Source organism: Nothoprocta perdicaria, unplaced genomic scaffold (assembly GCF_003342845.1).
Source record: "Nothoprocta perdicaria isolate Ctin4 unplaced genomic scaffold, notPer1 scaffold_55, whole genome shotgun sequence".
Taxonomy (NCBI): Eukaryota; Metazoa; Chordata; class Aves; order Tinamiformes; family Tinamidae; genus Nothoprocta; species Nothoprocta perdicaria.
The window spans coordinates 1073209-1089080 of NW_020455810.1; the positions used below are offsets into that span (position 1 = coordinate 1073209).

A 15872-nucleotide genomic window follows, 5' to 3' on the forward strand; every position below is an offset into this window, starting at 1 on the left:
GCAAGGGCGCTCCAGGCTACTCAGGACTGCAGCGACTCAGACTGCTCCAGTGCAACACTCCTGTTTGATCTCACATGGCTTTAAATCCTCCAACTTGAGGGATTTAGCAGTGTAGACCAAGTCATTAAACTCCAGCTCAGAAAGGTAACACTGCTGCTCTCTGACAAACACTTGGTGAGGTCTAACTGGGGCAAATACAGAAGCACACACTACACCAACATACATAATTCCTGCTATCCTGACATATTATACATGATTTCTGCTAAACTGACCTATTATACACAATTCCTGTCACACTGTGCTTTGACTGTTGTTGCATTTATGCTGTTACCTGGCAGCCGGCTAAGTCTCACGAGCTTTAGCAAAAGGAGAGATGAAATCTGCATCATTATTTATTCTATTCTTTAGATGTCTTAAAGTGAAATGCCAAGCGCAAGCTTTACTAGGTTGTGACTGCTTATTACGGAGAGCAAGTTTTAGAGGAGACGACAAAAAGCAGCAGGACTCGAGGGCTCATCCCGGCCGTCGCTTCCTCGAGCCTGCGGCCAGGCCCAGGCCACGGCTCCCGCAGGCAGCCTGGAGCCGCTCCAGAGCTTTCCCATGCGCTCTCCCTCTCTCACAGCTGCCCTTCATCGTGGGGGTGCACACGGGGAAGGAAAAACCTCGCTTTGCAGGGGGATGCAGGGCATATACAAGGGGGCTCCTTCCCCTCTTACGGAGTATTTCAAGAAAATAAATCAGGTTGCACCCATTTAAATCCAGACTAAAAATTAATCAGGTAATCATGTTGCTTTTACTACACCTCTCCAGGCAGCTCCAGTTCCCAAATTACGAGGTGTGCATCTTCAAAACATGTACCTTCTCCCTCTCTAAAAGCTTCTTGTTCCCTTCCCTCTTCCTCCGTGTTATATTACTTTTTCTGCCTATGTAAACTATGTCAAAGGGGAAAAAGTTGAGTGCTCTCCCTTGTTTTCTGGTATTGATTTATGTTACAGCCTTCTTCAGGCAAGCTCAGAAACAATTGAAAACATGTGTGTGCCTGATGGGGTCTAAGGAAAAAGCCAACGGAGAATGACTTCATGAGGTGTCCAGCGCAGACCGGAGATTTTTCTCAGGGAAATCTATATCCCTTCCCCCGGCACTGTGAGGACCAACACAGTAATAAATAGAGGCTTTGCAGAAATTGCATCTAGGCGTATGTTCTCCTGAACACCCACAGGAACATAGCTCGGGGGCTTTACTTGCTTTTTTGACCCTCCACTTCCTGCAAAGAGAGATTAAAATACATTTTGCGAGCAGATGCGTTTGGCTGTAATACGGGTGTTAGTTCTGTTCCTTCCCCAACGGGAAAAAAAATATCCCTAGGTTCTCAGCCTTGATGATCAATAAGTACTTTAAAAGGTATTAGAGTCCAGTGGAAAAGGCTGTCGCTGGTTGTGTCTGAGACTATTAAAGTATAGCCAGTCATCGGGACTGCATGGGAATGGGATAGCCCAGTTACAGCCCAGTTTGTCAGTGTTGCCCCCAACTCCATTTCCACTCACGCCAGCCACAGCGTGCGCTGCTGCACCCAGACACCAGCTGCAGCCCACCTGCAAACGTGCAAGCACTGAGGTGCAACCCGGTGCACAGTTTTCCTACCGCTGCCTAGAACATCAAAAATAATCCTGTATTTTTCACAGCTCAGGCTGTGCTCGCAAAGAAACCAGCTCACACTGAGGGTATTTCCCAACTATCCCACCTCTGAGAACAGCCATTCATCCCTCCTGCAGCTGGAAGGGTTGGAAAGTGCCAGTTTCCTTCTTCCTCTCATCTTCATCTTTCTTTTTGCTTCTCCACAGCACACTTTTTGAGAGGGGACGCCTCTTCAGCGCTGATGAAACGCACTGGGGAGCCAGGAGGGCGGGGGATGGAGCGCGCTGCTCCACAGCCGTTGCTGGGCGGCTTCGGCAGGGCCCGCGGCGCTGCCCGGAGCAGAGACGCCCTGCAGAGCCGGGCTGCTTCTCTCGCACCAAGGAGAACAGTCGGGGTTACTCCACCACCTAAACTCAACTTTAGGCTGAAGAAGGGCGTTTTTTTTATGTGCTTTATCCGTTTTATGTAAGCTGGATTAATCACGCGTGATAAAAAATACGTGAGGCTATGTCTGAAACATGGAAACTGGAGAGACAGAGACTAAACGAGAAACAAAAGGCAGACAGAAATAGAACTGTAGATTGAAAAGGTGCAGGATTTAATTAAGCAGCTAATCACAGGACACGGTGTCTTGCAGTTGCTCAAATTTATGTTCATCATTTAAGTCAGTCTCTGAGGTCTTTTAATCACTGTTGTTTGTGGAGAGAAAAGAAAAATCCATCGCACACATTCGCTGGCTCAATTCACTCGTGGCATTTGCTGAACTCAGAGACGTGGCACGAAGGGGTCCTCTCCCATGTGTTCCCTGAAAAGATCACTGCTACCACTGCTGCTGAATACAGCGGCTTGTAAAGAACAAGAAAAAAAGGGAGAACATCTAAGAAAATGTCCCACTTATTTTCAAGTGTGAAAATCTATCACTCCTTTCTTAAAATGGAAACAACTGTACTGCCGGAGAGAAGAAGGGTGAGACAAGCTCTAGCTCGAATAAGAATATTAGGATTTGACCAGGTAGCTTCCCAGACTTGCTTTTTGGCTATGAAAGGCGGTGTGTGTTCAGAAACACATCTTGTTTTTACTGAAAGAGCAAACTAGAAGCTCTTCTGCTGATGGGAGCCTTTTCTCCTCTATGTTCTCAGCTGGCAGAAACTAAATACTTGGTTGTCTCCTGCTGCTTCAGTCCTTTTTCTATTATCCAAAGTACTTCACACAAACTTAAAGCAGCATGTGAATGAAATTTAACTTCAAATAGAGAGCAGTACAAAATGTTACCAGCTGGGCAAAAAAGACAATTAGTTAAAAATAAAATATTACTCCACTGACCACGCAGAGCAGCTGGCAGGGCTTCTACTATTTAAGGCAACCCCCTCTGATAACTCTTCCTCTGAAAACGTCTCACTTTCTCATCCACCACAGTAGCAGTTTGGGTTATTTCACGTCACTACCTGCTCAGCAAACATGCACGAAGCAGCCTCCCCTTCCCGCCACACGCTTTCCTGGAGCCTCTCCGTCCCGCTTCCCACGTGCGAGCCACGTCCAGAACAGAGCGTTAAAGCCGCTTCCCGCTCCAGGGCTGGGGAAGGAACAGGCGGCGTCACCTCTCGCTCATCCAGCCAGGCCCTGCCGAGGGCCAGGGGAGGGGGACGTGTTTATGGAATGGGAACAGACCGGCACTCACCAGGAGAGCTGGGAGGCTTTCGGAGGGCAGAGGGGAGGTGCCTTTCACCCTGCACTGCACTAGGCCTCGCAGCGCTGCGGGATGGGCCGCTCGGCTTGCGGGTCAGCCTGTCCTGCAAGGAAGTACCCCAGAGCGCTCCCTCGTACACGGGAGTAAAAGAGGTGGAAAGAAATCTTAGGAAGTTCCCTAATCTACCCTTTTCTCTTCCTCCAGAGCATGATCGACTACAGCCACGCGACACATCATTAACATTTACCCAAGTTCATTCCACGGATGTCCAGTGTTGCCCAGCCTTTGAGATGAGTGTTCTTGTCCTGTCCACTAAATCACCACACTTCTGAGCAACAGTGTCTTACGTTCTTGAAGATCTCCAGTTCTTCCTTCTGCCTTTTTCTCTTCAGGCTCAACAGTCCCAACTCTTCTGTCTTTCATTATAAGTTACGTTTTACAGACCATCAATGAAGCTTGTTTTTTTTTTTTTCTTTTCTTCCTGGATGCTCTTCCAGTGGCCCTGACTTTTGCTGAAAGGCTGTACTCAGAACTGCTTGCACTGTCCAGGAGAGGACTTCAGAGGGTTGAGGACTCCATGGCTTACAGCTTGGCATTCTGTTCAGAAATCCCAGTAGAGGGTTGTTGGGTTTCTTTTTTTTTTCTGCTTTCCATAATTGCATCATACTGTTAAATTATGTTCTGCTTGTGATCTTCCAAAACTTCTAGAGCTTCGAGAACTATTCAGTCCTCTCACCATCTTCGTTAGCAGTTAATTATTTCCACCTATTCACAATAGCTCAAATGTGTCCATATTATACTGCAGTGCTTTGCCAATCCATTTCTCCTACTTGACAAGATGTTTTTGAATTCTAACCCTGTCTTCCAATACAGTTTTCATATGACATTAAGCTGGGAGGGATGCAGCTTTATAAACAGGTCAACTGTTGCATCATCCAAATCGTTAATGAAAAGCAACATGCAAAACTAGAGCTAATCAAAAATTACAATTCTAACCCAAAAAGTCAAGGTGCAAAGTGCTAATCATGAAGCTATTCTCGGTGGTTAAGCCATGGCCAAACATGTCAGAAAATGGGATCTAAAGAGGAAAGTTCTATAGGACAAAACTTAACCACTAACTTCCAGGCCAAGGACTTCTAGCTCTTTCAGCAAAGATGTCTGAGGAGAAGAAAAAGAATAGAGTTTTTGATACAGGGTTTCATTCTTGATAGTGTCCCTGTATAACTTCTTAGGACAGTAGGTATAGCAAGGTTTTACCTCACTGCTGATTATTTTGAGATGTTTGGGTTTTTTGTTGGCTTTTTGTTTTAAACCCCAAAAGTGGACACAGATGAACAGGTAGATGTTGAGAAACAACAGTGCTAAACAGCTTCACCACTTGCTTAACTCTATTCCAAAGTAGCTGATATTTTTAATGTTTCTCAGTTTGAAATCCCAGCTCTATTTGGGAGCTGTTCCAATTTTAATGAATGTGACTGAAAAGTCCCATTGTTTCTCCTGGCTAACCACACTGACAGCACCTACAATCCCTAAATCATTTTGCTCCATCTCTAGAAGACATCCAAACATACTTTAAGCTTCCAGGATGAAAAAACCAAGAGTTGTTTTTAAACGCTAGAGATGGCAGCAAAAGAATTCTTAACATATAAAGTGAGAGACTGCCTCACAGGAAGCAAGAGCGTCAACGTATTCTACAACTTTCACTGCCCTCCTGCCTGTTAGCATTCCTTAGCAAGTTCTATTTTATACTTCAAGAAAGTTTAAAAAAAACTCTCCTTCGTATTCACACCAAAACATATATGTGAAATATATGATTCATAATTTGTATACTTTTAAGGAGTGCAGAAACAGTTGCACATTTGCTCAGCTACATACATAAGAAAAGCAACTTGCCAGTCTTCAATCTGAATTTGTCTGTTTTTCCTGTCAAAGTAAAATCTACCAAGAATTTTATACACTAATGCAAAAACTCCAGGCTATTTTAACACCACCAAACTCATCAACCAACCTTAAAACTAAATTTGTTGGTTAAGTACTTAGAAACTCCCCATTGCTCCTTTCTTAACTCATGATTCCTGTTAAACAGGTTGTTGGTAAGAAGCTCAAATTCCTCTTTACATCAGACTAAGACAATCCTAAGGGCATTTCACTTGACCAGCCCTGTTAATAATTCTCATGAGATGCACAGAACAGTGCTGCAAAATGCAGTGGGAGTAAAAGCAGCACCACAAAAGCCACTGCAAGATGCTCTTCCTGCTCTAAGCAACCATTTTTCCAATAGATATCCTCAGAAAAAACAACCAAAGACTACAGAATAGTTTCAGTATAAATTCAAAAGGCCAAAGCAGAGGCTATTTTTACCAAATACCAGAGCAAGCCTAAATACCTTTGTACTTCCTTTCTATCTGTCTTCCTCTCTTTTTTCATATGGGAAAAAAAGATCATAGGCTTTAAGTGACATGCCAAAATACAGAAAATTAGAACTCTTTTAAATGACTATGGGAATTGCTGAAACATAACTGTGAGAACCTATTCACTTTGCTGTCTATTATGCACTGATTATTTATCTGTGCAGTGGGAGTAGCTCATCAGACCAATTTTATCCAGTGTTATAATAAGCAACTGTCCATCCTCCTCCTAAAAATAAACCTGTGCTTTCAAATGGCTTTTAAATAGTTTTTATTTTCTCACTCTTTTCTGATTTGATAGGGGACAGCCATCCCCTCTGATTCCCTATTTGACAGGGAAGGCCACCCCTATTTGATAGGGGCTGCTCATCCCCTATGAACAATCCATAAGAAGGCAGCAGATTCACGTTTAGAAAAAACAGAATTCCCCCTTGATCTACTGGACCTGGACAATCTCCTTAGTTTCCCCATCACATCTAATTTTATTTTCATTGCACATCACTACTTTCAAGAAAGACTTGATCCCCCTAGAATGTTTCTATCTTTTGTCTCTAGAGGTAGTAAGTCCCACCAGAGCACGAAGCATTTGCTCTCAAAACAGGGCACCCCGTGGGAAACTTACCTTATCGCTGTCTAACGTGTTCTGGGAAGTCCGAGAAGCAATTGAAATAGTATCAGGTTGGCTGCTACCATCTCCCTGGCTGTCCAGGTCCTCGCCATCTCTGCAAATAATTTAGTTTTTGTTACAGTATTAGCACTGGGGTTGCAGCATGATAGCTCTGACCCGCAACACTAAAGAAAAGGCACCTAGGAGGTGTAACGGTGGGCACCAAGACAAAACAGTGGGTGCCAAAATCAGATATTCAGCACTTAGCATTACTTAGTTGTATGCTTTAAAGAGACCGTTTACAGACTCTTTTGTTCAAGGACTGGATCACATGGAGTTAAGGCAATGGCAAATCAGCTAGAACCATGGTAAGAAACTTGTGCAGTCTCGTCACCAAAGTTAGCAAGCAGATCCCTCAGTTAACGAGATTCCTCACTCAGTAAAAGCAGATCCCACATTTTAAACTCAGAGAAAACCAAGAACGTGATACAAGCAGAATTGCACACATCTAAATTGCATAGCCGTCCTGAAGAAAAAACAAACAAACTGAAATTGCAAATCCTTTCCATTTACAATGGCTGAATTTAGACAAGTCAAGGACTGCTCAGAGCAGAATTTTTAACCCGTTCAGTACGGCAGGAATCTCAGAGTAACTATAAAGTAAAACTGCCACAGTGACTCTTGGTTTTGGACAGTCCACTGAAAGCTGCGAGAATTTCAACAGGACAGAAGAAACGGGGCTGTTGAAATGTGTACTTAGAGAACTCGTTAATTTAAATACCACTTACCTTCTCCCTTTCTGTTTTGTTGTTGGGGCAGTTTTGGGGATGTGGATGGGCTCTTTCAACGCCCCTTTCAGATGAATGGTCCTTTCCTGTATCACTTCCCGAATGTGTTTGATCCAGTCCTGTTTATTCTCTATACTGGATGCCTTTGATAAGGAAGGAGAAAAGAAAAACAAAAAAAACACAATGAGCTACTAGAGCTGGGAGATCCACAAACTCGATCAGCTAACAAACACAAAGAAGGTGGCAGGAAGAATGACTCTGTGAATCATTTTGGAGAAATGGAACAGAGAAAGTTCAAGCTAGTTGTCTTCACTTTGAACCCACAACTCTATTCTACACTTCCTAACATTATTAATATTGCCCATTTAAAAATCATCCTAACTTGAAGACCCAAGAAGGTAAAGCCCAGCACGCATTCACTAAGAGTCAGGACAGATGGACTTACTTTACCAAGTTCAGCAATAAGAGTTTAGCCTATCATAAGAGTTTAAAATACCAATTTAAGTGATATTATTGTGCAATCACCAAATATACATCTGAAAATATAAACAAGTTTAACACTAAGCATTGTAACTTGTAAAAGAGAAGATGATCTTTCATTCAAGCTGAGCATTACCAAGTGACACAACAACAAAATTCTCCAGCTGAAACAGTAGATCACAGATTACATAACAGAAAAAGGGATCTAGGTAAGACATCCTCTGACATCTATAGCTTCCCTAGACTCAGAATTCACAGGCATTATCTGCTCTCATCCAAAGGCAATTATCTTCAGAAAAGCTTCGCAGCCACAAGCACTTCAGTTCCATCTTAGTGCTTCTATCTTTGAATAAAAATACAGGCCATGGAAAACAGCATCATCAGCAATGAGCAGCAGTAGCCTGAGTGTAAAACACAGTGCTGATGCTATGATTTGTCTGAAGTCTTCTGAGCTTCTCAGTTAGTGGCCAGACCGTTGGAGCTACAGAATTCCAGTAGAGAAAGCAAAGCAGCATAAACTGGATCAAACTCCCTCTCTGCTGAGAGTCACTTTGCTTAATTGTTAGAAAGACTAGGCAGGCTCCCCTCTGCTTTCAGGCCACTTAGGTTAGATACCTGCCACATCTGATTGCAGACAGGGAAAGATGATCTATTTGTCAGCATCAGTCCTATGCCAAACAGCAAAAGTCATCCTCGTTGCCTTCCCAAAATATATGAGTAACAGCAACAGCAATACTCGGTGTACAAGCACATCCACCAAATTTACCTTGAGAACAATTTTGTTGTCTGAAGTTGGTGTCCTTCCAACCCACAGAGCAAACTTGCAGGGATCTCCTTCTACATGTTCTGTGACACCCAGTTCAGAAGTCTGGAATTAAGAAAAACTGGTTATTACCCCACAACAAGTGTCTCACCCTCACCCAAAGGGGTGCCCATGTTCCATACAGCTGAACTCTGCTTGTTAAAAGGTGCCTTAGAAGCTCAAGCCTGATTCATATACTTGAAAAAATCCTTTATTCTGTTTGTGATTTTATTCATTTATTCTAGAGTAACAACTGCAAATCAATAATTATTTCCACTAAAGTGAACAAACAACCGTATTTATGTTCTGAAATATCAGATGATTTATTTTACATTTTTTGAAGAGACAGTAACAGCCTTGTGGCTCAAAAAAGTGCTGTGTAGAAGATGGCACTGGTTTCCCTCCTTGCTTATTTCCATCAGAGAACACTCATTACTTATTGATATTAATGTTTTTGCTCAGATAAGACATATCTAAGAATTCTGTTGCTATCTTGCTAAGCCTCAGATGTGTTTTCTGCCAGAAAATATCTATTCTAGTGTGTTTCTTTCCTTCTGAAATGGATGAAGAATATTCATCAATTTGGCCACTTTAGAGAATTTTGAGGGACACTCACATTAACAGACACTCTTTGGGGGATGCTTTAATGTCAGAAACTTGAAGTTAATTAGCATCTAAAATGTTATTTCAGTTGGAAAAAATCTCAGTCATGAGAATTTTCTTCTACTTAAGCAACTCATATAGGGTCCATGCCAAAAGAAAATACAAACCAGGGAACATAACTCAAGTTACAGATTCGTGCCTCTAAGAGTGATAAATATTCTTATATTATCAAACACTATGAATAAAGTTTTAAGACTGTATGTTGTAGGTACATCAGAAGTTGAATTCCGGCCTCATGTGCCTCACAAAATGCACTGGTTTATTATAAGACATCCTAGAGACAAAGAACCTAACAAAAAGTTCTTTATTTTAGTTGCACTGGGATGCCAGCATTTTTTTCTTAAAAAAATAAAGAAAAAACAAAAAGAAAGAAAAAAATGCAGCCTCTCAGCTTTGTCATCTCTTCTGGTAAAATGGATGCTCCTTCACTGAAACACTGTAAAGTCTATGGGGCATTTAAAGCTGACTCTTCGACTATTTTAACTGTGTTAAAAACCTTATAAAATACTTAAGCCAATATTACATTAGGTAATTCAAACAAAATAACACATCTGCACGCAGCAATATAAAGTCTGAATGGGCCAGGCAGTGTTACTATAAATGCTATTTATTTTTAAAAATCTAGTAAATTGAGAATCACGGGTACATCTGTGAGCATTATAAGTTTTACAAGAGACAGCTGGGGCAGGATAGAGCAGAGGGCTATAAAATAATGAGCAGCAAAGCAGACAAGTTGTTAACAGGCTGCTTCAATACAGTAACTGGTGGGTATTAAGTAAAGCTACCAGGAGCCAGGTTGAAAAAACAAACACCAGAAAGTTGTTCTGTACCTCACAAGTAGCTGAGTAACCCACCTTTGGGCCAAAGGACAACGCAAACAAAAATTCATCTCTCTGAATGATGAATCTTTAAGAGCAAGCTGTAAGAATTGCTAAAGTAATCGACATTATGGAACATTTTGACAAGCTGGATATGAGCACAGCAGATACGCTTCTATTTTAAACATAAGGTACAATGCCCATGTTGAGTATTTCCAGCCCTGAGTCTTAGAAAAGTTGCTCCTCTTAGTTCTCATCCAAGGAGCTGACAGGACGATCTTGTGGGACTGGCTTTCCAGCTCCGTCTCCTCTCCCATGGGAATGCCCTGGCAGCTGATGTCACCCCCGGGACACCCCAAGCTTTTGGGGGCACAGAGCAAAACACGCACAGCAGTGCTGCTTGCCAGCTATCTTTTAGCAGGAGGGTCAGCACATGCTTGAAAGGAAGCAGTGGGATATGTCAGGAGGGAAAGCAAAGTAACACAGGGGAAAAACAAAACAAACAACAACAAAAAAAAACCCATGAGTTTTGAACCAACCAGCTTTACCAGTTTGGTCAGAGATTGAAAGAGGGGAAGGAAGAGTAAAAGGAAGCAATGCAGGGGGAAAAAAAAAACACCTTGATATTTATAACACCTACACTTATGTGAAATATCCTTACAGAGTCCATAGAAGAGTAAGTTATTCTAAAGCATAATTCTACAAAGTAAAGCAAGCTGTTCTAAATTGTCTATTGAAAACTCCTCTTGCCCTCAGCACATGCAGAGCTGGCCAAGAAAGCTGCTCTTTTCTTCTGGCTACCTAGGTTTACAGGGCACGAATCCTGCTCTCTCCCCCAAGCCGTGCTACACAGCAGCAGGGGGTTATGAACTGCAGGTTCACATTTTGGAAAGCATACACACTGCAGATGAGGAATGCAAGACTTGTTCTCAGACAGGGAAAGAACGTTTCCTCCATATCCTTCCAATAGGACATACCATAAAAAAAGTACTTTAGTCACAAGATATTACAGTGAGGCCACCAGTTTCAGTATATATGCTGGAAGGAGCCCTTCCGTAGCAAAGGATGTAGCCTTTCCAGACCAGTATTTGCAGAATACGCACCAGAACAGATCTCCAACTTGGAGATTACTGCACTAGCAGGATAAACAAACCAGCTGAAGAAAACCTTTCAACTCCTTCCACTCTTCTGCTTTATACAAACAAGGCTTAACAAAATAGCAACCGTATACATAACTAAACCTCAATCCAGCTAATCTTGGTTTTCCCTAGTCATGATGCACCAAGATTGGTCTTCAGTAGCTATTTTCAGTCTACTTTTTTCTCCTCAAAAGCATTACAAAACATTAAGCTCACAAGATTCACAATCTACAGTTTTCAAGGTTTTTTTTTTTTTTTTTTTGTAGTGCATTGAACAAGTTGTTCAGGTTCTTAATACATGTAATACATGAATAAGTCAACTCCGTCTAGTCATTTAACCATCTAAGCAGTTTTCTAAATATGATGACTTGTAAACTCCTATACTTACGAACAGTTTACTCTTGTAAATATATTTGCTCCTCCCGCTGGAGTCCTTCACTTCTTTACTGAAAACCAAGGACATTTCAAAAAGGAAAAGGTGCCTTTCTCGGCCCTTCCGAATTAGAGTTTTAGGGTCCCACACTTGGAAGGACTCTTGAAGGATGAGCTCTCCCTGAGATTCTATATTCTCATCAAAGCCTAGAAAATTAGAAAGGAAAGGTTCATTATGAAAAGTTAATAACATAAGAAAATAAACAAAAGTTATGCTTTTAAATTGATTTCTTCATCAAATACAGCTTACAAAAATTACATTTTCAAAAGATTCAAAGGAAGGGATGCTGAAAAACAAGGCTTGATTTCAGCATAATAATCTACTTCACTTAACTGTAACTCAACTCCCTGTCTACATTTAGGGATCCAACTGTTAAGAAGTCTACCAACTCTTCTGGCAGCGTTTCATCAATAAGCGACAGATCTTCCTATGTCAGCATTTCTTCATTTCCATCCCAGAATAAGTATTTTTTCTTACAAGATTTCTACTACTGTGGAAAGTGAGGAACTACCAAGCAAACAGGCAGCAAATCAAGTTGCTCCAACATGAGCCAGCTCCCAAATGCCATTTCTTCTGATGGTTCATCCTCCCTATCACGCACATAACAAGCGTGCATCTGTGTTGCAGCAGGAGAGAGAAAGCCGGCAGCCCGAAGCCATTGCTGTATGACCAGCCTGCAACTGAGTCATTCCAAAATTGCTCCACAGGGAAGAAATACCACCTGGGTTATTTATCCTGACATACAGCCTAAAGCTTTGAGAATACCAACAAGTTTACTTCTGTCCTAGTTGCACCATGCTCTCCCAGCTAAATACACAGCAGGAGAACAGGAACTCAACTACCATGTTTTTGAGCGGTATGAAAACAAGTTTTGAAGAGATGTTGCTTGCCAACAGTCTCCGAACAGAAAAGCACCACCCTACTCAACAGAATAATTCATATTGTTCTAAACAGGGCCACAGTATGGAGAGCATCAGGAGCCAGTTGTGTCAGGATGTTCACCCAGAAACCTCCCGAGCCAGAACAAGGAAATGTGCTCAACTGGTTCTATTTGTCTAACACGGGATGATTCAACTATGCACACATGTTTTGTTATAAAATCAACTTATGTAAAAGATTAGGATATTCTCCAGAGTCACATTCCCAGCGTTAAAAGATTATTACCAATGCTGGTCAGCATTTATGCTAATATCATGGCCTGAACAGAGCATTTGGGAGTGATCCTGCAGACGGACCAACAGCCCTGTTGCTTAGGGTCATGGAACAGAGGTGACTTTGAGGGCTCACATGATTGAGAACCATATGTCAGAGAAGAAGTTTCACAGTAACTTGCATGATACTCAGAATTCTGTGCTGAGCTCTGTTTTGCTACCAGGAGGCACAGAGAAGGCAAAGGAATATTGACTGAAAACACCACCAAGTCCTTCCTCAGAAACTGCAAGCTCAGAGGGCTATGCTTTCATCCCAAAGAAAAAATTTATAATTAAGTCAACCATGGCACCATCATACATGATAATGTGCCAATTACAAAAGTGATTTTGGCAGAAAGTTCTTCTAAGCACACAGAGTTTCATCCAACTTCAGGTGTCTGCCGTGAACACGATTATACTGTTTTGGCTAAGATTCAGGCTAAAATGGCTTATGTTGCCATTTTACTGCCAGCAGATACATTTCATTTAAACCAGAAGTCTCTTATGGAACAGGCAGCAAACAGATGTGAGAATTATAAACGTGCTAGAGACAATTATTAGACACATAAATCAGTAAAATCACCTCCAGTACATATATGTTCCTCATAAATAAAAAACAAAAAAAAAGTTAAAAAAATCTAAAAACAACTGTTGGTTGGATGGAAAGCATTATATCTGACCATTTACTCAAGCTTTAGGTCAACACTGGAAACCACTATTAGCCTGTATCTATTTCAAATTCCGCAGAGTGCCCTGCACATCAGGATAAAGAACACTATTTTTTTTTTTCCCCTGCATCTTTTCAGCATATGGCAAACTAACCAGTTATTAACACCAGCTAACACACAGCACACGGCTGAAGCAAAAAGCAGGCGTGCCTCCTACCTTCCAGCATGCTGAGGTGCATGGCGTCGTTGGCTCGCTTCGGCACGCTCAGCATCACCTCCAGGCCATCTTTAATCTCACCTTTTCCTTCTTCACAGCACGTCAGCAGCTCCTGCAGAAGGTGAGCAGACGTGAGTTCGACCTGCACTGTTTCTACAGGGACAGAACAGACCACTCCTAACAAGCAAAGGACCATTTCTAACAGGCAACACCCATCTTGAACTTCCTGCTTTTCCAACTATAGAGGATGATACTTCGCCTTCGCCACAATGAGTCCTTCAAGGAGCAGCCCAAGTTCTCCCGTACCCACTTTTGTAATTTGAACAAGACCATGTGGAAGAGTTGTACTAAATGTGGTACTTTAGTGACCAGCACAGCCACAGGTATCAGTGTCACATGCAGCACTACAGGAAGGCCCAGAGCAGCCCCGGTGCCAGGCCACGAGGACAAGGGAGCGCAGGGCAGCCCAGAGGAGCCCGGTGTCAGCGCCTGCTGCCCGGCACCAGCCGGCTGCTCCCTACCCCTGCCACGTGAAGCATCACATCGGTCATCTCAGATATTCAGAGAAGTGCTCTGTGTTCACACGGCTAAAAGCATCCTTTCGACAAAACCTCTATATACAAACAGGCACTAACTTATGGACAGAAGCTGTACAATGGAATATGCTGAAACCTTGTAGTGGAATTTGAGGAGATGCAGTCCAGTGCCACCCAGAACTCCACAGCTATTATAGCATAACACTGCCTGACCTGATATTTAAATTTCCTTGCATCCTTTGCACTTTTAGGCAGCATCAATATAAAAATGTGGCTTAGAAAACCAAAAAAGAGATATTACATTCCTATTCAAAGACCAATTTAAAACACTCCCTCAGGTTAAATTCCCCCTTTTTTTTTTCTCTCTCCTTTTTAAATAGAAAGCCAGGTGGTTCCTACTATAATCCCCATTAAATTATTTTGCATTTATTATTCCCCTATATCATCAACACAGGAAAACAGCAACAACAGACACTGTACGCAACAAGACTGTTGGACCTAGCGAATATCCTCTAGGTGAGGGAAAAGGCTTCAACACAATTTGGAAAATAATCAGAACCTCTAAAACTGTTTCATTCATTACTAAATCTTTCTGCTCTTTATTTTTCATTTTCTTATAAGAAAAATAAAACAATAAAAACAAACAAAAAAACCCAAGTACATTTATTTTGGTATGTAACAAAGCCATCCAGCTCTAAAAGCCTCTTGAAGCCAGTCTATCCCATTACTTCAAAACTAGTTTAGCTGTGGAAGTCAGCACCCCAAAATGTCTTAAGCCAGCATAGTCTAAAGTATTTCTGCAAGTTAAAACTTTTCCTTCTTTTTTCTTTTTTAATTTTTTTAAAACCTGTTTTAAGAAAGAAAAGCAAAAATGGGCAACATGTTTCAAACCAGCAACGTCACCTCACAGCTGAAGAACACTGCTGCTTATTCAACAGGACATCCATCTGTTGAGCAAAAGCTCTACCTAGAGGTTTCCAAAGATTTTACTTATTTTAACTACTTAAGCTACTCTTTACTTGATATTTCCAGGCAACCTTGCAAATAGCAACTGCGTGTACAACAGCTGTAGAGGCACTTAAGAGATTTCTTTCAGTCTTAATGCCATAAACATAGCTAATTGACTTCACAAAACATCCTGCAGAAACTATTACAAAATATGGCTGTCTATGCGGCCATGAATTGCTTTTTTTATTCTGGAAATGCAAATGATATTTTCTGTGTAAACATTTGTAGAGAGATATCTTCTTGATGTACAGGAATCTGGACAGAAGTTGCTTATTTATGTCTTCCTTCATTTTCACTGGTCTCCTAAGAAAATACCACAGCAATATTTGAGGCTGCCCAAGATGCCATAGCCACTGTGCAGAGCAAAAAAAAGCCCTCCGGATTTCAGCAGGAGCTTTTCCCACTTAAGAACAACAGAGTCAGATTAAAAACTGAGAATCAATGCTGACCTTTAAAAGAAGCTGGTATTTTGTTATCCTTTGAACGGGTTTGATAAGGTAGGAGGAGATCGAGTTGGCCAGTCCATGTCGTTGTTGTATCTCCTGCATGAACGAGAAAAAAAAAAAAGGGAAAAAAACAGAGGATTGTGAGCAGCAACAACCACATACAGCTTGTTCTGACTGCTGTATCATTTGCAGTAACTCCAGGGTATTTTATCCAGAAGAAATACAGAGAGACACGATGGCAAGGTATTCCAGCCACAACAAGCAGTTACATTTTGCATCTGCCCGCTCACTTGGCACAAACAAAAGGCCATTTCTGTCTCCCGGGGAATGTTTCAAACCTACAGCAA

The 15872-nt window shown here is 41.8% G+C and overlaps 1 protein-coding gene across 2 annotated transcripts in view; it reads right to left on the minus strand.

Moving 5' to 3' along the window:
• Positions 1–15872, minus strand: part of TRIO (trio Rho guanine nucleotide exchange factor) — a 165151-nt gene that overhangs the window by 68403 nt on the left and 80876 nt on the right. For both annotated transcript variants that reach the window (XM_026048555.1, XM_026048556.1), the window contains exons 27-32: positions 15529–15621; positions 13536–13647; positions 11416–11606; positions 8372–8473; positions 7126–7268; positions 6353–6452 (exon numbers count right to left, since the gene is read on the minus strand). In XM_026048555.1, the coding sequence (XP_025904340.1) occupies positions 6353–6452; positions 7126–7268; positions 8372–8473; positions 11416–11606; positions 13536–13647; positions 15529–15621 (741 nt within the window). The remainder of the gene's footprint in view (positions 1–6352; positions 6453–7125; positions 7269–8371; positions 8474–11415; positions 11607–13535; positions 13648–15528; positions 15622–15872) is intronic.